This window comes from Stegodyphus dumicola, chromosome 5 (genome assembly GCF_044657685.1).
Source record: "Stegodyphus dumicola isolate Sdum_Otavi_A_Nest chromosome 5, ASM4465768v1".
In the NCBI taxonomy this organism is placed as follows: Eukaryota; Metazoa; Arthropoda; class Arachnida; order Araneae; family Eresidae; genus Stegodyphus; species Stegodyphus dumicola.
Genome location: NC_140772.1, coordinates 156,003,398 through 156,031,105, shown reverse-complemented (window position 1 = coordinate 156,031,105; position 27,708 = coordinate 156,003,398). Strand labels below are relative to the sequence as shown.

Here is a 27,708-nt window from a genome sequence, read left to right as displayed (position 1 = left end):
AGCGATAATATTTGGTGGCAACAATTTAAAAAGTGATTCGCCGTGTAGAGAGAAACACCGTAAAATGCCATTTGAGGCTGTAGCCCTTCTTGACTCACTCCCGTTTCGGCTAAAAAAACGCTTAGATTTCATTACTGCGAGTAAAGAAAATTAAATAGTAATGGATCTAATTTTCTTCGCCATAATAAAGAAATAGAACTTTTTATCTCTTCCTATATTATTTTCATTATTGTCCTCCATTATAACAAATTTATTTTTTCTTAGGTTGGTAAAAATTATATATGTGTGTTTGCAAAATATAAAATATGAAACAAAATTATATAACTTAATTGGAACGACCTGGCAACAGATCTTTGAATTCAAAGTTTTAATTAAAACGTCCTCGTTTCATGGACATCCTTTGCACCTTTCGCGCCATTCTGTAGCAAGTTGTGTTTTATCTAAGAATTTGATGTTTCTTCTAAGATTTTCAAGACATCTACAACACTGTCTGCATATGTTTCACATCTGTTATCCCTCCGACCACGATCAATAATGTTTTGAAATGAAGTTATTATATCAAAGCAGAAAATTAAGTTGATACGTCTGCTAGTGGCTATGCATAATATAGTTAATGCAAGAGGGTAAGTTTTTAAAAACATTTAAAATCTGTTTCCAAAACTGTGGCTTTTATATAAAAGACTCCTCAAAGTAATTGCAAACTATAGTTAATATTTCAGACTTCAGTAGAGGGAATTTGAAACAAGGTGCATACAAACTGACCATGAAAGTGTTGAATGAACTGCAGAAACTTACAGCGAAAGGGAAGACAAGCCATCATCAATCGAATCTAGAAAAGCACTGCAAAGTCTAAGAAAAATTCCTGAAGATGCTAATCTAAAACGCTAATAGTAGCTTTACGAAATTGAGAATGCACCTGGTTTTTGATGAATATACGTCAAAGCAGATAGAATACTTGTAAGAGTTAATTTCGACAAGCACATAATTATAAAATTTCTTTAAAGTTTAAAAAAATGAATTTTAAAAACTTTAAAAATGAATTTTAAAATTGCGTAAATAATTTCATTTTAGTATTAATCTTTATCATTATTTTAGGATTTAAAAATTATTATTTTATCTGAAAAATTTAAAACTAATATCACTGTTTGTAATATTCTTTATACCGTCTTTTAAACTCGACAGCTTAATGATCTCAAATACCTTTAGAACGAAAGTTATTTTAATAAGCGTTGTGTACTGTATATTCTAATTTGCCAAGATGGATTATTGACTAATTTTTACGTAATTTACTTTTGAGTTTCTCGAAATATATTTGCCAGTTTCCGGCGATAGAAATACAAAACGTGTTAGCTTAAAATATCCTGAATTTGATAAAACATATAACGATAAAACAAACTTCGTTAAATACTTATAAATATTTCTTTCATTTATGTAATTAACCGAATAAATTTATAACTGCATGTTATGTACCTGGCTTGCAAAAATGTTGTTTGATATTCATCTAGGATTTATTTATCTCAGCTTTTACATATTTTTAAAATATATTTTTTAAATATATAATAATTAAAATAATTGAAATTAATTAAAATTGTTATATGATTATTGCATAATATAAATTCATACGTAATATTTACTACTGAACATCATTATTGTGTAATTACTATTATCAATGTTCATACCAGATTTTGTGGTAGGTAACTGTATGTATATGGGTAACATAACAGAACATTTCAACCAATATTGTATCAATCACATAACATCGGAGATGAGCAGTTATCATAGTGTAACATAAAAACAAAATATGCAAACAATTCTAAATTTCAAGAAATTGCGTTGTGTAAACAAAACCTATTCTAAGACTAAGGTCCAGTGTAAAAGAATTAATTTCAATAATCACAACAAGATAAATAAAATCAAACTAACGTTTATTTTTGTGAAAAATTTATTAGAGTCATGACACTCTCTTTTTACGTTACAATTATTACGAGGTGGCTGGATATTGAGCATAGCCGAAGAACACAAAAATATAAAACATACCTTTAAAAACAAACAGGGTCAGAGGGGGCCCCACAACCTTAAGGGAAGTATGGAATTCACACAAAAAATCTTGAAACTTAACATGTAGTAGGACTTAGGCATCTTTACTAGGTAACTCAGCATCTGTTGAAAAGAAAGGATAGAAGTTAGCGAAACAAATAAAATCAACCCATGATAACAACAACGACGAGGTCTGGCTCCGATTTTCCGCTCAAAACAGCAATTCCATCAGGAAGGTCCAATACGTCTAACCTCTATAGACCATTTCTGAGAGGATCACGGATCACTTCATTTTCCCTTCTCGGCTTAGCATATGGTGTAGGATGTATTTTCTCTGCAGCTCTCGGGGTCTGCCAGGCAGAAGATAGAAGAAGGTATCCTCTTGTCGCCGCAGCTGCGTCAAGCCTCAGAAAAAAAAAAGTGTCAACGAATATCCTTTCCTCCTCTCCAACTCCAACTTGCTTTATTTGCCGCGATTAACCTGCGAAATCGCAGGTTGTGTTCCGGCTATCGAACTTTGGTGCTTTTAGGAGCGCTGCAGGTAAGGAAATGCCGAACGTTTTTCTCGTGGAGACAGGATAGCAGATGCAGGGGGTGTGACCAATGTCACGTGATGAGCGATAAGACATCTGGTTGGCGATGAGGTATCCAGGCATCGTAGCGCTGTAAATCTGAAGTTTTACAATAGTTATACATAAAATAGTACTAAATCAGTTCATAAAAGGTGTGTGTTGCAGTCATAAATGCAGAAAATAAAATACGATTCCAAAAAGTAAAATGTCCTCCTCTCACACTGCGCAGCCACTTTAATAGCTGGCGCGTTTTTTGAAAATTTGGCGTAGAAGGTGATCAGCAGGAAGCCAAATCCAGCAATCCAAACAGAGAAATCTTCACGGGAAGGGATTTTCCAACTACCAGAAAAGCCGTTTTTCGCTATTCCATCATTCAGCTTTCCAAGGCCACACCAAACGTGTCAACAAGCTCCGCAGACGAAAACAAGGGGGGGGGAATAGACTAGCCTCGCTCGAGGTCCCAGTCGACCATGTAGAGCTTCTAACCCAACGAATATTTCCCCCTCCATAAAATACACTGTAGAACCTTTCCTTGCTCGCCTGTCCAGCAAACCAGGGTCCTCTTTTCAGGAAACTCCATATGGTGTATCCATCCAACACGTCACCCGCACATATGGTTTTTCGCTTGGGCGAAAGAATTTTTGGGGTGCAGTAAATCCTCTGATAAGAGATTCCGAGAATGTATTCCAAACTAACTGTAAGGGGTGAAAATTTTCTAAACCAAGTTAACACAAAATGACCCAAGTTAACACAAAAATGAAATAAAAATGAAACTACTAATTACACAACAATATAATACATAATAAAAATGTCAGCACTATTTAAATTGTTTCTTCAGAAGCAATTAAAGTATGCACACTTATTATCCAGATTGAATTACAAATACATTGGTTTTACCCACCGCCAGTCAGAAAATATGAATTCGATTAACTTTAATAGAAAGAGGGATAAAAATTAAGTTACTAAAGTTAAGAAAATTTTAACACACCAAAAGTGCAGCAACAAGGCTTTAAAATAATTAAAGTTAAAAGCTAAACAACCTTAAGGGTCAAAACAACAAGATGCAAAACCCAAAAATCTTAAGTCCCTAAACTCAAATTAAAATTAAACAACATCAACTCAAGAAAACTTTTAAAGCAACCTAACCTAAATTTAAAGTTTACAAAAATTACAGTTTAAACTTACAACCAACTTTAAACAACAAAACAAAAAGAAATTAAACTTCAATTACAGATCAAAACTGAAATAATAAGCAAAACATAAGCTTGAAAATAAAAACGATTAATACATAACAAAATATATATTAATTAAATTAAACAGCTAGTATATGAATTTTAAAATTTAAATATATCAATGTAATTTAGGAATTAGAATATAAAGATGAAATTTAAAGCAATGTTGCTACAGACTCTCAGAAGCAACAGAAGACAAAATACAGATTAATCTACGCTTTAAATTCGCGATACATCATATAAATGTCTTACAAGATGACAAATGAGAAATTTTTCGATCTAGTTTATGAAAGAGTCAAACTATGCAAATTAATATAGTTCACAAGGTAACTGTTTGAATCTATAACGTCTGCCAAAATTTCTACTTCATACTGACGTTGATTTTAATTAGATGCATTTCAAGACACGATCTAAAGCTGGTTTGTTTTAGGCAATTGCACAAAAAAGAGATTTTGATGCTTAAAAAAGAGAAATCCCCCCCTGCGTTTCTCGTAAAATGCATACAGGAATTGAATAGAAAACTATGCTAGTCTAAGATAAACTTCTGATAATTTTGTAGTTCGTTTACTTTTTCTATCATTATTAAATTATTATTATTTTAAAATAGAAAATTAATTCATTATTTGATCACTGCTGTAAATTATGGATAATCACCGCTCGATACGTATCGAATCATTCTTATTTTTATATCAATATTTCTATAGCAAGCACTTCTTAACCAGATGTGTTCGTAAATCTGAGCTAAAAATATCATTTGAAGCATCCAACCACTTCAAAATATTATTTCAAGTAATTCTTGAGGTTTAAAATATGAAACACTGAAAATTTAAATGAAAAAATATCTTTGTGGAATTAATTATAAATGGGTCCTGTGTAATATTAGGTATTTTTAGGAGCTTTCGTTGCATCCTTCGATAGTCACCAAACTGGAAATCAGTTGCACTATATTCATATTTTACTGTTATTTATACAATGCGGAAATAAAACCCGCTTTCACGGAAAAACCACTTTACTTCATATTTACACAAGCGTTCACTCAATACCGCGGATCAAACTCCCATTAAACATTGACCGATCAGCAATATGTGCTTTCATGATGCTGGGGCAACAAATTTCTCATGAATTCAAAGCACGCCGATAAATTTTGGATCATCAATCTTTAACTTCAACCGCATCCGGAAAGCTGTACGATTTTACTTCCATGCCATTCGAAACCTCAAGCGTTCCGAATCCCCTCACATGGATGCAAGGAAGATAGGCGTTGAGGAGGGTGCGAGATGTGGCGTAGCCGTAAAAGTGCCATAAAAGTTGCATTGCGTCGTAAATACTTTGAAAACCGCTATTCGCGACTTCGGAAGACTTCGAAAAGCACGCGAACTGTTTCAAATATGTTGGAAATAGGATCTTCATTTCGCCTCATTCTTAAAGCTGGTGTCGTACATTAGCTGGAATGACTTCCATCTGCGGCATCACTTCATTCTTTCGCTCTAAAATCTCCTAGGCATGCGATTAGCGCACGCTATGGAACTCTATTTGGGTTTCGTGCTGCACACGTCGTATTGCTTTATTATTAATGGAATATTGAATTCATTCTATCGATTTGAATAAGGAGTTTATACTAAGTAAAGTTTATACTAAGCAAATGCAGAATTTTAACATGTGCACGTGTGCAAATATTTATGATAGAAATTGTTAATGAAACTTCTGGGAAAGTGTTATTATGTTTTAATTGATCACTTTAAAAAGTATTCTTGTTATTTGTAACTTTGCAAAATAGCATTTATGTGAGAAAATGGATATTGTAATTTCATTCCCTTTAAAATATTGTTGGAATTGAATGTATGCATATCTTTTTATAGTTCGTACATATTTTAATTGAAAATGTCTCTTAAACAGATTATCTGTACGAAATATTTCGTACAGATAATCTATTTGTCCTTCTTGTGCTATTTGTCCTTCTTAATATAAACCGGGCTTATCGGAAGTTCAATGGACAGTTAGGGATGTGTACTCTTGGAAACAATTATCTACATTTCGAAACAAATTTTGATTATGAATTAATTATAAAATATTATATTAAAATATTCGCATAGATATCGTTTGCATTTTCATCAAATACCTAATGAAGCGTCATACCTTAGAAGGATATAGGAAAATAGGATAGTATTAGATTGCATACGTAACTAATTTATAGCTGAAATACTCAAAGATATTTTTGATGAAAATTCAAGTCAAGAAGCATTTCGCATTTGAAGAAACCTTAAAACGTCCAGAGAACCAAAAATAAATAGCAAAGCTTAATACGTAGACAAAAATTTATGAAGGTATCATCCATGAAAAGCACCATTACCCTCACTAATAGTACACATGAAAAGCACCACTACACACACAAACAAATAAGCTGATATAATTTATTATGATGAGATAAAGAGCTGTTCAACAGTAAGGAAAGGAAAAGTAATGTAAATAAAGAAGCAAATAGCATGTACAAAGACACTTTATGAAATCATGTGAGATGTAAACAAAGTATATCAAAATGTGTCTTTTAATTCCTTGTACGAAGTAAAGGAAGTAGTGTAATCGCGAAAAGTTTCGGGTATCGTATTTGAACGAAAATGTCTACTTTGACGGCTCTGGATTCGATCTGAACAATGATTTTGCGTTATATCTGTACGTACGTACAGAAAAAAGGGTGTTTTTTTTTTTTTTTTTACTAAAACGGATTGTAAAATGGATTCAACACAGGTTTTTATCTGTACGTACATTTTACATACATGTTAACATCTGTACGTACGTACGTATGTATCTGGCATATGAGTAGCCTCAGAATAAAAACAAGTGGTCTTGAAACGTTGAAATTTTGTATATGGGACTGCTATAACATGTAGACGTGCACCTCTCTTTTTGGTTGCAATTGGCTGCTCCAAAGGTTTATAAATACATTTATATATATATATATATATATATGTTACCCTATTCTGTTACCCTGTTCAGTGAGCTATGTTTTCTTATTCTTATACGTTGGTAATTTGTACAATTTTTGCTGTAAAACTGATTGAATTATATATTTCTATGTTTCGTTAAGAGTTTTGTGCCTTTAGTTTATCTGTATGCAATACTTGTAGAATTATGAACAATTTAAATGTTGTTTAAGCTGCACTAAGCCTAACGCCATCGCCATGTTTCAAAAACTTAGTAGCTTAGTGAATTAAGTCAATTTCTGCACCAGCTTCAGTGTCTTTTTGCCCAGTGGGGCGAAAAGTTTTGTGCACCAAAAAATCGGTCTTTTTGCATAATTATAATTAATTTAAACTCTAATTTTAATTGTAAACAATTGTTGTTTTAACGCTTTTCAGCTCTATTTGCTGTTTTAGTTTTTTTCTGTATTTTATACTTTTAAATGAATATGTTTTGAGTTTTTATGCATTTTTTCTTTACCGCGAATTGAGAACTGAGTTGATTGAATGAGAGATGTATCTCCAATGAAATTCTTGTGAATGTGTCCAAATGAAATGCAGCAATAGATTTGCATAATTGAATAGGTCGTACAAGGAAGTCATGTGGTGTCTACATGAGATGTTTTTCGTTTTGTGCGTTTTAATAAATAGTAAGTTGTAAACATTTCGCTGTGCTATTTATTCAAAATAATAAATAACAATACTTGAATTTAAAAGTGTTTTTTTACAGAAAATTGAAAATATATTTATGCATATGTGTTTTTAATTTACCATTCTTTTAATTTATTCATCTCGGTTTGAATTACATGTATGAGAAAGCTTAAAAAAGCCAATACATGGGCATTTATCTTAAGCAAATAAATCTGATTGTTAACTAAAAAAATGTCAACTTTAATTTAGTTTGTTTGATCATTGGCTTTTTTTCGTTATTTAAGACTGAGAAAATTAATGATTAAAACATTTCGTAACAAGCAGCCACTATTGGAAACTAGCGTTTAGGATAAATTATCTCATTAGGGCTGTTTTTAGACGATGTTTTATAGCGAAGCGATGGTAATCAATCCTGGTTTGTATCCAACAAGAAAAAAGGAAACTTCAAAGTAACCATTCATCGACAATTAGAACTGATGGTCAATATCGAATTTCGTAGAGAGAAAATATAAAAGTTCCAAATATCCTTTTGTAACGAAAATTGCCTAAATTGGGCTACTACTGCTACAGTTAGTATTTTACTTTTACATATTCTATTTGTAACCATGCTTTATAGGAAATAAATCAGGGTTTTAGAATTTATCTGTGTTATATCTATGTATATATATCTAGATTTAAAATGTAGATTTTTATCTAGATCTTTTTGTTTTCTAGATTCCTCGGTGGGAAAGAATGGTCTTTATGATTAAGCTACCGCCTGGTAAGAGCAGTTTCACGCTATTAATTTTCCTTATCTTGCTTTGATATCATTTTCATTGAACTGATATTTTGTAGTTTCTTTACATCTAAAATTTTATATTCCTGCGCTTTGAAATATACAATAATGCAAAAAACTGGCAAGTCTTGGAAATAAAATTAATTGATATACTGCGGTCTGTCAACAGCTATTTCTTCATACATTTTTTAGCTTTGTGATATTTAATATTTAAGATATATGCCAACATAAAAATGCATTAAAGCTTTTTAAAAATGCAGCTTACATGTGACATACCCTAAATCACACGTAAAATCATAGTGCTGACAGATTCTTGACTCTCAGTTGCTCTTATAAAAACTATTATATTTGGTAAAGAGGTAAGATAAAATTTTTGCCATATGCAAATAATCGGCCATCCACTTCTAGCTGAACCATTTAAACCACAAGAACATGATAGAATATAATAATTTTTTTCTTGCTTATGGTATAAAAGTCTAATTCCCTAAGCTTCAGCAGAGATGTTCTCTTGTATGTTCATGCGGTTTGTAAATGATGAGCCATTAATAGTTATGATGCAGGATTATTGAAGAATATCATTTCATGAAATAAAAATGTTCTCATTTCCTGAAATTATCATTTGGTCTTTTCAGGTACTGTTTTATACTCTTTAATAGGAGCTGGTTCAAATAGTAAAATCTTCTTTTCATTAAATTATTTGGCTACTTTAGTGTATATTGGACCCTTACCCCTCATGGTTTGGAAAGCTACAGAACACACTATTTCAATCGCACTAGACACTAAGGAAGATAGTTTCTTAATCGCCTCAATATACCATCCACCAAGTAAAGACACAGACACACTGATTTTTGAAATCGACTATATTAAGCATTGTGCATCAAATATATTCTACTTGCCGGAGACTTCAACGCCTCAAGTTCCCTTTGGGGTTCTGACCATGAAGATTCTCGATCGGCATTTCTTTTGGATTTCATTTAATCAAATCACCTTTTGATTGTTAATTCAACTACTTCTCCGCCAACATTGTGAGGGCAAAGGTTTGGCCGGATGTTACACTTGCCAATTCTGCAGTAGCAACTTTAATTCAAGATTCGACGACTTCAGATTATATTACTTTAAGTGATCATGCAGCAATAACATTTAGTGTAAGCACTACAATCAGTACTTTTACAAAAATGCGCTTTAAAACATCATTTGGTGGTCTAGGAAAACTCAGAACTTACCTTAGTCCCTATATAGAGTCTCTCACTCAATATAATACGAGAATCTTCATGGTTTTCAAAACTGCCGTACTGTAGCAGATCTCTATCAAGCTTATGATCAGTTCATAAATATATGTCAATTAGCATGTCAACAATCCTTTAGAAGAAAACGATTTCGCAATAGATTCAGTGCTCCTTGGTGGACAGACAAGCTCTCAAAAGAAAGAACAGCTTTACGCAAACTACGATGACAAGCTCAGGCTGCTCGTTCCCCTGAACGTCAAGCTTCATTCGTTCAATATAAAAAGCTTATGCAAATTATAAGTGAGAAATAAATGATGCAAAGCAAAATTATTGGCGCAACTTTTGTGAAAATACAAAAGATTCTCTCTCAAATACATCCAAGGGCTAAGACATCAACAGATACAGTCACATATTTACTATCTGCAATTTACAAAGATGATAATCCAGATGATACAGCGATTCAATCTATTATTAGAGAAAACTTCAATGTACATATATATTCATCTCAGCCTGAACCAAATTATTTTGATATAGATAATATAATCAAGTTTTTAAACCCCAAAAACGCCACTGGGCCTGTTGGTATCTTTAACGCTATTTTATAAATGTTCTACAGAATTTCTCTTATCATCCTTTTAGCGTCCATCAACTGTTGCTGGAAATTACGCCACTTTCCTACTTCTTCCAAACGGGCAGATGTTGATTTCTTTTATAATACAGGTAAAAGCCCCTAGTAGCTTCCTCATAGAGACCTATCTGTTTAATCCCAGCATTGGGGAAGTTACTGGAACGTATAATTATAGCTTGCAATTTTATTTATCTTCTTAAATTAATTCTTAATATCTTAAATTCTTATTTCTTAATATCTTAAATTCTTATTTCTTAATATCTTAAATTCTTAATTCTTAATATCTTAAATTCTTAATTCTTAATATCTTAAATTCTTAATCTTCTTAAATTCTTAATATCTTAAATTAGTCACAATTTGGATTCCGTAGAGGAAAATCGACAGAACATGCAATCTCTCGCCTACAAACAATCTTGCAGAATAACAGAAACAATCAACAGCACTCTTAACTCATAAGCACGGACATTCAAGGAGCTTTTGACTCCCTATGGTGGGCGGACATAATAAATGCTCTGATCACTATGGGATGTTCTTCTGATCTTATTGATATAATCAGGAGCTATCTACAGGACAGAACTGTACAGATTACAACAGACTCAGAGATTGTAACCAGAAAGCTTCAAAGAGGATGCTCTCAGAGCTCTTGCTTAGGACCGATACGTTGGTCCGTAGTCTCCAATTCGATTTTTGGAGAATTCAAACACTTTCAAGAATGTGAAAAAATTGCCTATGCAGACGACTTCCTAATGGTCATACATGGGAAGTCAAAACTACAACTGATAGCTCATTTCTGTCCGGATATATTTAGTAATTGGGCCCGTAATCACAAAATCACAATATGTCCTTCAAAAACTTCGGCAATGATAATACGTGCAGCAAGACCCTTAAAAAGAAACCTATCTCCGAAATTACAAGGACAATCAATTAAATTCAGTAACCAAATTAAGTATCTAGGTCTTGTTGTAGATTCACGACTAACTTGGATTCCACACCTAAAACAAATGAAAAGCAGAATTATTATCACAAATAACCGCATATTGTGCTGGAATATGGGCAGTTAATCTAACTGAGCATGCTCATCGGCTACTAAATTCTATACAGAGGATGTCTCTTCTTCACATAAGGCAGAGGATATCGCACATCACCAACAGCGGCATTGCAAGTACAGGGTGATTATAATTAAAGTTTAAGTTTCAAAACGCTATAGAAAAAGAACCACTCATGAAAATGACGCCAAATTTGAAAGGAATGTTATTGAAGAAGGCGGAAAGCGTATGGCAGAAGAAAAAATTTAGTTTCAAAAGTTAGCAACAGATGGCGCTGCAAGCGGAAGAAGACAAATTAAAATGTTAGTTAAATTTCAGTATTATAAAGCCGTCAGATACCAGGCTGTTCCTCATTTCGCGTCTCAGACGTTCGCCATGGGTGTTTCACTGCAGGACCGCGCTCTGCTGGTAAAGCTGTATTACAAGAATGATGATTGTGCAAGAGTAGCTCTGCAAAAATTCAGGATACTGAAGGGTATAAAAGAAAGCGTTGGTCCAATGAGTGTCGTAGGTCTAAAGAAAATGATGCAAAAATTCGAAACGACAGGTTCGTTTGATGTGCAATCTGGTAGAGGGAGAAAACGAGTGCATTCGACGGTAGTTGAAGAAGTGGCCACAGCATTACAGGAGGGGTCGGCCGGTGGTGTGCAACCGTGCAGTGCACGAGGAATTGCCCGAACATTGGACAGGCCTACGAGCACGGTGCTGAAAATTGTACGAAACATCCTGCAATGCTATCCGTACAAAATTGGCCATGTGCAGGAGTTGCTTCCGCCTGACCTGACAGCTAGGGAGACGTTTGCGTGTGAATTCCTGGCTCGCATGGAAGTGGATAATGAATGGCCGTGGAAAATTTTGTGGAGAGATGAAGCCCATTTCCATGTGACAGGATACGTGAATACCCAGAATTGTCGAATATGGGCAACAGAAAATCCACTGGCAACGCACCCCGTACCACTTCATCCTGAAAAGGTCACGGTATGGTGTGGCTTTACGGCATCATTCATCCTAAAACCATATTTTTTCGAGCAGACGGGTGCTTCCGGTCCTGTTACTGCAACCGTCACTGGTCAGAGGTATGCGTCTCTTTTGCGCAACAGCGTGATTCCAGCTCTGCAACAGCGTGGATGTGTGGATGAAATCATTTTTATGCAAGATGGCGCTCCTCCGCACATTGCACATCCCGTGAAGCAGCTGCTGAGGCGCCATTTCGGAAATGCTCGAATTATCGGCCGTCATTTCCCTACAGCCTGGCCGTCCCGATCGCCTGATCTTACTCCGTGTGATTTCTGGCTGTGGGGATATCTGAAGGATGTTGTGTTCCGTGCTCCAATTGCAAATTTAGCGGAATTAAAGGCACGCATTTCGCAACACATTCTGAACATCACCCCGGAGACACTGAGATCCGTTGTGGAACATGCTGTTTGTCGCTTTCAACTTGTTGCACACAACACCATATTGAACATGTTTTGTGCCAATCTCGCGACAGTTCCGAACTTCTTTGATGAATGGTTCTTATGCGGTATGTCGCCGCAAAACTCTTGAAACCGATTTGTCCCTTTCGATGTGATATGTACAGTCATGCAAATAAAATTATTCAACAATTCTAATTTGTCAATGCATTTTAATGTGTAACTTCCACCTTAGCCATTGTTTTACGAATCGCTTCTCGTTTCTCGTCGTGATTTTGCCGCTTACAGCGCCATCTGTTGCTAACTTTTGAAACTAAATTTTTTCTTCTGCCATACGCTTTCCGCCTTCTTCAATAACATTCCTTTCAAATTTCACATCATTTTCATCAGTGGTTCTTTTTTTATAGCGTTTTGAAACTTAAACTTTAATTATAATCACCCTGTACTTTCAGGTTTACCTCCAATTTACCCAGTAGCAGAACGAGAGCCTACTCTCTCTCGAGTCCTTCGTTTAAAAGTAAACAGTACCTTATGGAATCACTCTTACTATCCTACTGTTTATGAATCAAAAGTTTTAGATCTCCCCTCTCATCCATCTCTGAATGACTTACAGGCAAGCATCAATACTAAGTTCATTAATTATCTTCCTAAAGATCTTACATTACAAGAATGGCAGTTTCGCTGGAATAACGGTACAATGAGTCCAGAACATAACAAGTTCATCCTCAAAGTATATACTGATTTATCTACGTTCTCTAATAAATCACGAATTATACAAATCGCCATTGACCTTTTATTACATACTTGAATAGATTTGGCCTATCAGATAGCGACTTATGCAGTTGCGGTCATCAGGGGTCACTTGATCACTATGCGTTTAATTGCGTGCATACCAAAACCTTTCGTCTGCGACAACCTTCAGAACAATACTGGGCAAATTGGCTTAGCCAATTATTGAAATCAAAAGAAGCATTAAATAAACTTAGTAACTGTATAAAAATTTGTTACAATTTAAATACATTTTCTTCCCCTGAATCAAATTTCAATTAGTACGTTTTGTTGATATTCTCTTTCTAATGATATTTTTCATCAGTATACTTTTTATATATTATCGTGTATATTTATACTGCACTCACGAATTTATGTAGTTCATTAATATAAATTTGTATGAAAAACTCCTAATTTTGCCCTTAAAATGATATCAAAACGTGTACTTATTTAATTAGAAACAATTGTAACTCTTCTTACTCAGGTTTGTTTTTTCTTTTAGTTTGCAGTTTGCTTGTTTATACTTTCATGTATGCTTTTTTTTTTTTTTTTTTTTTTTTTCCAAAATTAAATGCACATCCTTTTCCCCCCCTTTTTTACTACTTTGCAATATTTGCACCGCGTTACTAGAAATTTACTTTATCTTTTTATTTATTTATTTATTATTATTTTTTAATTTATATCATAAACACATCAAGTATTGATTTAATTGTTATAATACTTTGCATATTGTTATTGAATTCCTGCGCCAAGTATATTTTTAAATTATTATCATATATGTCATTTTACATATAGTATAACTGTTTCATTGAATCATTTCATGTAACGCTTTATTTGCTGTAATGTTTGTAAGGTATGTGTAGAGTAAGCGGGGCACTTTTTTAAAAGAACTAATATTATCAACTAACGCAATGTATTATCGTATTTTGGTTCACTCATATATCACCTATTTACATCATTCTTAAATAGCTATTTATGTGTTATAAAACGCTTTGCATTACTACAGTTATTATGCCAAACAACATACATTTAATGTGTCACATTTCACATTAAGTCGTATTTAACTTATAGTATTATTCGTACTTTATAATAGGTCTATCTCATAATATTAAGGCATTATACTATGGAATACCATAAAATTATATATTCACGAATCTTATTAGTAAATGCACTATATTTTTGTACTATAATATTATACACTGACGTTTTGCTTATTGTCATATGTAGCATCTTATGCAAGACGTTCTGTAATCATTTTTGTAAAGTAGTTTTCTGTGACATTTCTGATGCAAAGTCACTAAATAATGTCATACGCTAAAACGAGTTCTGATATTTCACATTCTGTGGCTGAAATAGACGTAATGAGAAAGTAGAAAACTGATTACAGCGGTAAACATTAACGTCTTTAGATTGTGAAGTCTAAATTTATCCCTAAAGGTAAAAGGAACAAATAATTATAGCCACATACGCATATGTTTACGAATAAACAGACACTTTAATGACAAAGAAAAATAAAATTCGAACGGAAACATTAAATGTGAACTAACATCCAGTAACACATTGTCATTAAATCAAAGTACCATTAAAAACTAGTGATGGTAAACGTTCAGAAAGAAATATTGATTTACAGCAGTTACTAGGATTGATAATTAAACGCTACATCTATTCTCAAAAAAAGAATCATAACAATAATTAGCGATAAATACTTTATTAATTTTCAGCTGTAGAATGGTCAAAATATGATATATTAAATCTTATGTCAAAGAAATGTTTCTCTGAGTTACTGATAATAGCATTAATTGCTGATTTTGTAGCATAATTTCTACAGAACCAGAGCAGTATAATATTGCTTTTAAAAAGTTTGGCTGTGCTAATATTTCATTGTGAAGAAGAAATTTTAAAAACTTCACTATAATAGTATTAACTTCTATGATGAAATTGTCAGTCCTTTAAAAATTTTTGAATCTATTTTACAGCGTTTTCGCATTCAATCGCGAACAATTAGCAAATCTTTTTAACAGTTAATTACTTATTATCGTTCGTGTTACCATTACGAAAAATATTTCACGTCATCCGTCAATACGTACCAATCTCATTTACCAGTGCGCATAACTTTAAATTATAAAAAATAATTATATTTATCTGAAAGAATATATGTTATAACAGCTTTAATAATTTCATATTTGAAGTTATTAATATGACTCTTTAGATTACAGATTTAGATCACATGTTTAGATAAAGTATCATTTCAAGATATACTAAGTTATTCTAATAGCTCTTCATCTGAAATTATTTGATACAGAAAGAGGCAGTATCACTTAATATTCCCCCCCCCTGTAACACGACATATTTGTAGTAAAATAAGCTTGGGGTAGTAAAGGATCTGTTTTTCGTAACTAATAGTAGATTTATCATTCTTTTCATATCTTCTATTATAAAATATTCTATTCTATTATATGATATAACCATAATATAACTGCCTCCAATAGTAGCATAATTGCAATAGTTAGTTTTTTCCCCTAAAACCTCCAATTACTTAACACGAAGGGAGCAAACAATTACTATCATCTTTATAAATATGCAATAAAGGCAGATAGCTTTATTTTCATAAAACAGGTAATTTCGGAATATTTTTTTCGAAATTAATATATTTCGTGCTGTCATTTTCAAAACTCACCATGAACTCGTACCGTATGACAAAATACCTTAAAAACATGTCATGAATCCAAATAATTTCTAAAAGAATTGCCTTTACAGCATCTCTGAATCGCATTACGTCCTTAACTTAGTGCACTTGAATGTGCAGCTTTTTGTTGCTGTGGCTAAAAATAGTATCTTTTCAATTACAGCTAATTAAAATGTTATTGAAAATGTGTAGAATTCCACTCCTTAGTTTGCTTATCTTATCCACTATTGAGACTGTCCGGGGGCTTAGCTTCCCATCTATTGCAGTAAGAACGGAGGAGAGAAAAGACTAAACAAATCTTTTCATTTTAAAACTTTAAACTGAGCAGAACTTTAAACTTTTCCTTATATTTTAAATCTTTGCAGCTTGCGAGATTTCAGATAACACAGAAAAAGAAATAAAATTCAAAGTAATGCTAGAGATTTACAGTGAAAAAAAACTAAGAAGTGTTCGCTTAATTCTAACCACATGAATGACTCTGCAAGCAAAACGGGTGCCACCGGATAATGTAAGTTTCAGAGCTGGAGAAAAAAATATTATAACTTTCACCGCCGCAGCCAAAGCTATTGCGTCCTGATCGGTAAACTGATTAGTGACCCTAGCTGCAATATCATTAGACGCAGGTTCAAAACCTGGAGATGTTTGCAGACGTATAGTGTCTGTACGGCATGAGACACTCAAAATATTTGCAAGCGAATTTCTCAGAAATGGTTTTCTGAAAGGGGAAGAGGGATAGGAAATCCTCAGACTGTCCTGCGGGATATTTTGCATAAAAACTGAGCTGGCGACGTACACTGAAGCGACAAAAGTCATGGGATACCTCCTAATATTTTGTCGGTCCTCCTTTTGCCCGGCGAAGTGTAGCAACTCGACGTGGTATGGACTCAACAAGTCGTTGGAAGTCCCCTGCAGGAATATTGAGCCATGCTGCCTCTATAGACGTCCATAATTGTGAAAGTGTTGACGGTGCAGGGTTTTGGGTACAAACTGACCTCTCGATGATGTCCCATAAATTTTCGATGGGATTCATGTCGGGCGATCTAGGTGGCCAGATCATTCACTGGAATTATCCAGAATGTTCTTCTAACCAATCGCGAACAATTGTGGCCCGGTGACATGGCGCATTGTCATCCATAAAAATCCCATCGTTGTTTGAGTACGTGAAGTCCATGAATGGCTGTAAGTGGTCTCCAAGTAGCTGAAGGTATCCATTTCCAGTCAATGATCGGTTCAGTTGCACCAGAGGACCGAGTCCATACCATGTAAAAACAGCCCATACCATTATGGAACCACCACCAGCTTGAACAGTGCCTTGTTGGCAACTTGGGTCCATGGCTTCGTGGGGGTCTGCGCCACACTCGAACCCTACCATCAGCTCTTACCAACTGAAATCGTGACTTATCTGACCAAGCCACGGTTTTCAATTCGTTTAGGAACCAACCGATATGCTCACGAGCCCACAAGAGTCGCTGCAGGCGATGTCGTGCTGTCAGTAAAGATACTCGAGTCGGTCTTCTGCTGGCATAGCCCAAGGAAGCAAATTTCGCCGCACTGCCCTATCAGACACGTCCCTCGTACGTCCCACGTTGATTTCTGCGGTTATTTGACGCAGTATTGCTTGTCTGTGAACATTGACAACTCTACGCATACGTCGCTGGTCTCGGTCGTTAAGTGCAGGTGGTCGGCCACTGCGCTGTTCATGGTGGGATGTTATGCCTGAAATTAGATACTCTCGCACACTCTTGACACTGTGGATCTCGGAATGTTGAATTCCCTAACGATATCTGAAATGGAATGACCCATGCGTCTAGCTCCAACTACCATTCCGCGTTCAAAGTCTGTTAATTCTCGTCGTGCGGTCATAATCACGTCAAAGCCTCTTCACATGAATAACTTGAACACAAATGAAAGCCCTGCCAAAGCACTTCGCTTTTATACATTTTCTACGCGATACTACTGCGATCTGCATATTTGCATATTGCTATCCCATGACTTTTGCCACTTTAGTGTATAATTTGGTTCGAAATATTATGTAATAAGCAATAGTGGGTTTCACAACCATTAATTTATGTTACAAATTGTGTAAAATTGATTAATTTAAATGAATATGTCATTCAATGTTTTAGTTAATGTAACTTCAGTGTATAGTTAGTGCGCTGGGACTATATCTGCACAATCAGTAGTGAAATTCTAATGTCTTACTCACTTGTGCTAGTGCATTTACGTATCAGGGCTGTCTATCTAAATTTATGAATTCTATTCTTATATGCATTATCTCATTTACATCGTGATGAGATCTAACGAAAATTAGAAGTGATAGCACAATTTAAATAAGAAGATAATGGGTTAATTAACACAAATAGTCTACAAATAAGTTTCATTCATTTTATTCGTAATCTATTTTGCAATTAATTTTTTCCTCTGTAACTGAGGCCTTAAATGTCTACAATAAGTGGTTTGGAGCAATAATTTTTACTTTCTGAATACCGACCTTCGAAGATTAAAACCATTTGATATAAGATTCTTTGGGAATAAATATTTCAGACTCTGGTTGTAGAAATAGGAAATGTGTCGGCGTAAAATATACAGAATATTTATTGGAGTTTCGTTATGGATGTAATAAAAATTTTACTAATGTCGTATAAGCTATTTTATCATCAAATATAATGCCAAGTACATGTTTTTTCAAAAATTACTTCACACAACAAAACATCTGTATAATGTAACGCTTTGTAGCAAACTCACCAGTATTGTATAAATTAATTACGATCATAAATATTGCTCTTTAATTTATTAAATGCGTCCTAGGTTCAAGCTACAGAGCTCAAAGCATATATCGAAAATTCAGAAAAATATATGTATCTGCGCAGCTTTTATAAACAAGGTATAAAATTCCTTTCATAGAAAAGCAACCTACGGTAAAAATAAAATATAGCTGTTGTTACTTCATGTAACCAGAAGAGTCGAATATGCTGAGACGTATGATGCAAGTATTTCACATATACTTGCACCATATATCTCTGAAGCAGTGTAACATATTCCAATGTTGTTGCAAGGCAACATCAGTGCACATCAGTAGCAGATGCATATCACTTTTCCGTATAGAAACAAACTCGAGCGAAAATACTTTACGGATGGATACTACTCATCAAAATTGGATGGCTATAGAGGAAAGAGCTATCACATTCCCTTAAGAATTCCGGCTTGCTAAAAGCTAAAACAGCGCCCCCTCTCAGATGGATGAAGTATCGTTTCTTATAGTTTCTGAGTGAAAATTCTTCAGTTTGCATTTGCAGTTTGCTAAGAAAAGGATTTCATGCCATTTCTTTAATTAAAATTTTAATTAAAAGGGGGACGACTCTCACATATCAAATTCAAAACTTCATCTCTTCACAGATATTGCTTCACTAGCTTAATTATTTATCAACCTATTTTTCTCTCTCTTACAAATTCAATTTGAGTGGCATTCATACGCTGTACTTGATTTACATCTCATTAAATTCAAATAATTAGATATATAAATGTACTACGCCTAAAATTGAGATACATTTTAGGAATTTCCCTTTACGTATGATATTTCTCATCCCTAAGCCTTTGCCCTTATCATTAAAAATAAAGGTCAGTTTACAGAATCGATTAGCTTCATTGACTGACATACAACACAGTTCGTAGATCATCTTTCGTTTGATAGCTAAACCACAATAATTGAAAAATATTTCCTGATACCTGGTATGGGCAAAAATGTGCTTGCTCAAAAATACAAACAAAAAATCTACAAAAAAGTAATTGACATCATAAAATTTATTACTTTGTATGTTTTCTAAAGACACATAAGGAATCTATTTAATCTCATGACATAGCTTAGAAAAAAGCTGCTGCTAAAATCTGGGTTTCGGTACAAAGATTTGTGGACTTTATATAAAATTCTGCACAAATATATGAATATATTGTTACTTACCGCTAACCTTCGTAGATTACATTAATTCATTTAGATAAGTATATTAATAATTAAAAATTTCAGTAAAAATGTAAATGCAAATTAAAGTAATTTAGAAGATGTTTATAGTATGTTGTGAGAGACGTTTAAAGTAGCATTTATTGTCTACCGAAATATTCTTTATCGTATGGGTTAGTTAAAACTCAGTGCTGAGTCACTAGTCAAATATACTAGTAACACTTGTGACATATAAAGTTTAGGAACTTTTCTTACTAGCTTTAGTTTGCTTAATCAACGCTCTGTAGAGGTGACAGAGGCAGAAATTGTCAACAAAATATGGAGACGAAAGCATATATTTGACAAAATTATTTCTAATTTGTACTTTTTTAAACAATTCATCAATTCTATTGGGGTTAGCTGGTTCACTGGAACTCAGATCGATAAACTGCTGGCAGATGTCTCATCTCCATTAAGACATTCTTTACTGATATCAGCAGGATTTGGATCTGCCAAATACCTTGATTTTTTTCTTTCTACTCATCTACTGGATTGTTAGGTATTTCAGGGGAAACTGAGCTTCACTGTAGCATTGAAACAAACTGTAAGACCTCTTCTTACATGATCCAACATTGTATAGAAGACAGAAGTTATGAAATTCGTTTCTTGGGAGCCTTCCGTTTAGAACTGCTGCGACAAATTGTCATTTTCATCATGGAATCTCCTTCGCATTTCACTACTATTTCCAGTTAGTTTAATTTCTAATTTTAAATTTGAAGCCACATGCTTAACTTCACTCATAATGCTTTACAGTGTTGCGTATCTTAATTGGATAACTCCGTTACAAATATCAACTAAAAAAATAATTTTTATCATACTACAGACACATAAATGTATGATGTGGCGTAACGCAAAGCTTCATGAATCTCTCTCCTTATTTCGATCATTGAATTAGCTCCAAGATGTCTTCTGATCCTGATTTGATGCCAGGTTGATTGGACTACAAATGGCTTCACACATTTAACTCAGTCTGACCACGGTGTGATAGATGTGTTTCATGAAGAGGACAACCAATCCGATTCTGTAAGATTTTTCATTAACACAGATTAAATACATTATAAATAATTTATAAAGTTCCAAATTACGCATGCTTTCAGGAATACGTTCTGCAGCATAATTTTCATACAAACTGAGTATGTGACAACTGCATGTGAAAATGTAGCTGTTGGACATTGCAATGACCCTTTTCATAATCCTGCGCTCGGCAATCAGAGAGTAGATTTCCTTGTTCATTCAATGTATCTAAATTATCTGTGCTGTGTTAGATACAGTTTTGGCATTGCAATAAACAAATTTCAGAAATATTTCTACAGTTTCAAAGTCGAATTAATTTTATATTACATCACATTGTAGAAATGGTTTCCACTTAACTTGAGATGCAAGCAGTAGCATCGATTATCAGTGCAAATTACCTTGCAGGCTTTCTATCCTGTAAAATGCGCTGTTTCATAAATGCAGAACATTCAGAAATAAACTCGTTTTGAGAATCACTTAAAGTCGTTCCCCCTTTGTGACTTTTTAATGTGCCACAGGTGTTCTTTTAGATTTGGATCCGAATGAGGCAATCCAATGAAGTCTTATTAGCCTTAAAACATTTTAATTGTCATTGTTACTTATATGTTTTGAACCACCACGGAAAGCAAACTCATGTTCGCAAAGGCCTAGTAAAATATTAATGATTTGCTTTATATTTGTACCAGTTAACAGAATCGAATCCTACTGATGCCTTTAAAAGACTTCCCATGTCCTTATCAGTAAAGAGCCATCTTTTTATTTTAACCAGACAACATTGTTCATGACTGTTAATTCTTTCGTGTTCTGGGATTCGGCTCTCTAAGGTTTTGTAGAATCCAGCAACTGATCATTCTCCTTATAATTAAAATATAGACTTCGATGCGGAGCTATTGTTACAACACATATTGTTCCAAAATAATCGGCAGGGTAAACAATATAATGTCTGTTTAATATTACTCCAGACAAACCAGTATCGGACATGAGTCTCCCCTTTCAAATTTCGAAATGTAAGTATACTTTATGGAAAAACTTGGTCATCGTTAACTTTGAAAAATGCCTTAAGTTTGCTGACATGACCTTTTATAACATATCTATAACATATGCATTTCTACCTCTGCTACAAGAAGCTTACAGTAATTATTCTTTCCATTTGCTGTCTATTAAAGTCTTATTTAGTTCTCCACTGTTTAGAATGGTTCTTTCACAAAATCGCGGTATCTCAGCACATGGCGACTCCCTGACGTACTTGTTTGCCGACTGATGATCTTTCCTGGGTATATTTGCGTAAAACTGTACACATAAACATTTTATATATTTTACATAATATATTTGTTAAATTAAATTAAATTATTAAACTAAACAGAATTATTAATTTAAATCAACTTAATAAAATACGGCAAAATATAATTCAGTCATGTAAAGAAAAATATGTCTTGACAGCGAAACGGCCCGACGGCGAAACGGCTCGACGGCGAAACGGCCCGACGGCGAAACGGCCACGGCAAATAGTCCTATTCTCTGCCCAGACCCCCTACTACACGTCACTTCCCAATATATACCCTTATAGACCAGCTTCTCTCCAATAGCAGCCTTCGTTAATACTTCTTACGTGGTAAACGATTGGTGCAAAGTACCCACGTGCCTTTTTTATTTTTAAACTAAACAAACTTAAAATATATATATATAGTAAATTTTAAAGGAAATGCATAAATAAATGTTCAACTTATACTCAACTTATGGGATGCGTCGAAATTAATGGGTCTCAGAGCTTTGTACCGCTTACACCTGCCTCTTTCTTCGGACTCCAACTTGGAATGAAGTTTTATTATGTTCTCAATATTCTTTAGAGTTGTCATTGCTATGCTTGTTACTTATCTCATATGGCTCCAAAGTTTAGTGTGAACACAGGGTATTTTCTACGTCTTTATTGCTGTTATTGAATATCATTAAATTCCCGTTAATCATGTCAATATGTTTTTTCCTGTTCTAAACGAAACAATGTACTTTTTATTATTTAATTTTTTTCTATATATCATTGTACTTTTTTGCAAGAAAGAAAATTGTATTTTTATTATTAAGTGTAATATTTTGTAGATTGCACCAGTAAACGACCTTATTTATATTTGCTGCGTATCGCATACTGCACGTTATTTATTCATTGATTTGGATAGAATGGCTATGTCGTCTGCATACTTGGCAATGTTTATGCCTAAGGATTTATGAAATTCTTTCGTATGTAGACTCAATAATGAAGCCTAGGATTACCCCTGAGAACCTCCAGCTATGATTTTTAATTAGTTCTGTCACTTGATAGGTTTCTTCTTCAATATAGTTACGAATTAGTTTGATCAGAATAGACTAATTTATGAAATCTCAGAAGTCAGATAAGTCAGATGAGACTAAGTGTTATTTCGATACTGAGAAAGCAATTTGCTCACTTATTGTTGAAATTACCAATAATTTTCTTTACAATATTAAGCGTTTTTAGAAGCTGAATGTTTTTGACGAACTCCAAATTCAAGAATCATATGCAGTTTTTATTTTCCATGCGTCAATATACTGGTACTCTTAATCTTCTGAGAGAGGTGCTAAGAGTTTTCACACGAAGATTCACTGTTATATCTTTTAAACGCATATAGAACCTTCCATTATCGATCATTATAGACCGTATTTCTATATATTACTTTGTAATTTTTTTTAAATAAAAGATTTACTTTATGTCTTTTAAACGCATATTGTACCTTCCATTATCGCTCATTATAGACCCTATTTCTATATTTTGTTTTGCACATTTTTAAAATAAACCATTGCCATTCAGTACTTTTTTACTAGTTAATTTAATAGTATTAGTATTATTTAATTTTTCGGTATACAAAACATAAAAATATATTATTTATTTTAGCTTACAATATGTTTTATTATACCATATATTATTTATAGTGAAAGAACAATAAAATCTTACGACATACCTGTTTTAATAAAAAAAATAATGCAAAGAATAGATATATATATATATATATTCGTGTTTTTATTAGTGCTATTTTGCAGTCATATTGATAGAAGATAGTTTAAAAAAAAGCTTTGCATGTTTTAAAAATGTTCTGACATTTGATTTGTTTCCTTGTAATTTTTAAATCAGTTTTAAAAGAGTTTCAAATAATAATTTTGTCCTTATTTATTTCGAGTTGTCTATAATATGTTTCCATTGCGATTTTAAAGTATCCTGATAACAGTCGATATTAAAATGAGTAACAGATAAGATTATTGATAAACTTTACTTTCGTTATTCAGTTTCTTGTTTATATCATTCAAGCTAATTTCACTCTCAAGAACCATTTCCCTATAACCATTCTCTTTTTATCTGAAATATGTCTAAATCTATCTTAAATTTCTGCATCATTTAAGTGATTTCTAAGTTTAGATATTGTTCTAAATTGCTGTTTAAGTGTAGAAGAGCGAATAAATATGAACATTCGGGTATAAATCTACAAGAATTGCAAAAATCACCATTTTATATCAGACATGCAAATTTTTAAACAGATAGAAATATTGCTTTATTTTTAGAAATTTTGAATGAGATATGAATGGGATATGTTGAACGAGATATGACTAAATAAGAGCAGGGTCAGCGGGTTCTGTACTCTAAAGTTGAGCCTAGATTGGGGGGGGGGAATAAATGACTGCTTCACTTTTCAAAACAAGCGCGCTTTACAAAAAGGAAAATATATGCCATGTTTCACAAAGCTATATAAGATCTGCTGGATAACGTCTGAGAGTTTAAAGCCCATTAAATAACTGTACGGAGTATTCTTAAACATCACTGTCCATGTAAACGAAGACCTAATACGTTTAGGGTAAAAAATGATGAAAGCATTGAGTTAAAATTTGTAGCAGCGATTTCGAAGCATTTAAACTGTGCCATCTTCTTTGCTCGTTATTCACTCTGCTTTTAACATATCATATTTTCAGAAATTAAAGAAGCATGTTATGACTGTGTTTCATCTCTTAAGTTATTTTTGGAAGAAATAGTTATTAACTCGAAACCTTAGACGTAAGGGCCTGAAACCCTCCAGTTAGTTTTTTCTTCATTCGTTTTTAAGGACGTAATGCAGCTGTGAAAGGAGTTCTTTCTACAGTTAGTTTTCCACAACTAATGAGCGAGTCCATGTTCTTCTTTTAATCGATTCTGTTTCTGCCTTGGTAGTAAATTGACAAACCCACCTCCTCGAATACGTAATTAATTTAACGATGACAGCTTTTTGATTTTCTCAGTTCTTCGAAAATGCCTTTTCGATCCTGGTTTTGAAGAACGTGCCAGACTCTTAAATGGGTAAAGAACGGTTTTGTTGATATGAAGGTGAAGTATGTGCTTTCAGAATTATTTTGCGAGCTTGAAAGCTGTTCCAAAAAAAGATAAAATTTTATACTAATTAAAATTATATTGTTAGATAGTGTACTTAGAGATGAAATTAATATCATCGAAAATAATATATATATATATATATATATATATATAACAGAAAACATATGTGAAAAGATGACGTTTTTTATATACTAACTTCAGAGAAGCAAAGTTTTAATGCTTTCAGAAGTTATAACGAAAAGAGCACTTTAAGTTTTTGAGCCTGAGACAAGAATAATATCAAAAAAATGTAAAGTACTATATCATATTTTCCAGGCACCTTTGCTCCAGTTAAAATGAGTCATCCATTTGAAAAGTTATATAATTTCATATGGCGCAACAGTGATGAATGAAGGTGCATGCATTAAATAAAAATGTCTGCATATTGCATGGAATGGAACTGTTTTTTACTTTTTATGGTGGGCATTAGTTGGTAAGAAATATAGTTATTTATAAAACTTGAATAACTTTTATTAATAAAATGTGACAGGGAATATTAATGTAAGAAATTCAGCAAAAATCCTTTTAAGATTTATTGCATTAAAATAATTTTCTTTCCGTTTTATTTTAAATTTTATTAGATTACATCTAAAGCTAATATTTCTAGATCATTATCTATAGCAAAGATCTCGAAAGATTTTCTAATTAGATTAGGTTTGCATTTACGTTTTATATGGTGATATACGAATTAGCATATCCTTTCAAATTAATACTACTGCTCATTATGTTACCGCAGGCATCTGCGAATTGGATTGTGTCTGAGTTAAAAAAAATTGAATCGAATTTCACATGCGCAATTTCCAGTATTTGCTAAAGAAGTCCGGAGTATTAATTCGCACATGACAGAAATCTATGCTGACACGATCAGTGAGCATTTTTAGTGTTTCCAGTGTTTTTTTTTATCTCGGCTGATTAAAGTCTTACGAAGATAAGAATGATCGAAATGGTTTCCCACGAAATTTGGAATCTGGGGGTTATCTCTTTCGAGACTCAACTCCCTGCCATTCCGGAGAGATAATGCCACAAAAAAACAGACAGTCAGAGTCGCACAAATTTTAATAGTACACATATTAAAGAGAAAAATATGTTAGTACTTAATGTAAGGAATTACGCCCATCGAGGACTGACGTCACAGATCGAGGCCAAAGCAGACATTTTCAGAAACTATTACTCACCAGCTCGCGCGATTTTCTACTGTGATTTGCTTGTATATTTTTTTTCGCTCTCTTCGTTTGCAAACTCTTTTCAAATTATTCACTTTTGTCGCTGTTTTCGCACTAACTTAATTCCAAAATACTTTCAGCGCCCTATTCAAAATTGAAAATATTTCCATGAAGTTGTTGCTATCTTTATCAATATATATTCCGAAATCCCCATTTTGTTCGATTAGGGGCAGAGTCTTCGACCCAAGCAACATACTGCGTGCACGAATCCTCCCACGAGAAGGAGACGTGATTCAGACCGCAAGATTAAGAATCCTATTAACAAAACCTCGAATAGGGATGTTCCAGTTATGTAATAGTGTCCCGGCAGCTTCTGTGAACACTTGAACTGTGTTCCCGAGATTATTAAATCCAAGGGCTTCGTAAATTTCTCCTGTGAACCGTTTCGTGGACTGCGTCACTCTTTTGGGGCTTCCCATAAACTACGTTAATGAAATATTTTACCAGCTTTCTAATTCATCATAGTAAATCAGTTAATAAAGTAGTATAGTTTATATTTACATCATTCTTAAATAACTATTTATGGGTTATAAAACACTTTGCATTACTACGGTTACTATGTCAAAGAACATAAATTTAATGTGTCACATTTCACATTTAGTCGTATTTAACTTATAACATTATTCGTGCTTTATCATAGCTCTATCTCATAATATTAAGGCATTATACTATGGAATACCATTAAATTATGTATTTATGTACCTTATTACTAAATGCACTATATTATTGTACTATAATATTAAACACTGACGTTTTGTTTATTGTCATATATAGCATCTTATGCAAGATGTTCTGTAATCCTTTTTGTAAAAAACTTTTCTGTGACATTCCTGATTAAAAGTAATTAATGGCACTTGTTCTTTTAGCATTGCCTTGTTGTGGGGGTTGCTTGTTGTTTTTTACACTGATCCGGCATCATTCCGTTCGATTTTACCTTAGGTCGGAAGCCTGGTCAGTGGCGCATAACCATAACCTTTCTTTCGTGCTCTCATCCATACTTCACATTAATGTTATAACAAAAAATATGAAATCAAGATATTAATATTTACTATTAAAGCAGAAGGTGTAAGACGAACATTATAACG

The 27,708-nt window shown here is 33.4% G+C and overlaps 1 protein-coding gene across 2 annotated transcripts in view; it reads left to right on the top strand.

Moving 5' to 3' along the window:
• Positions 1 to 27,708, top strand: part of LOC118189411 (uncharacterized) — a 601,570-nt gene that overhangs the window by 279,799 nt on the left and 294,063 nt on the right. For both annotated transcript variants that reach the window (XM_085817283.1, XM_085817282.1), the window contains exon 2: positions 8,164 to 8,209. In XM_085817283.1, the coding sequence (XP_085673409.1) occupies positions 8,182 to 8,209 (28 nt within the window). In that variant the 5' untranslated portion in view covers positions 8,164 to 8,181. The remainder of the gene's footprint in view (positions 1 to 8,163; positions 8,210 to 27,708) is intronic.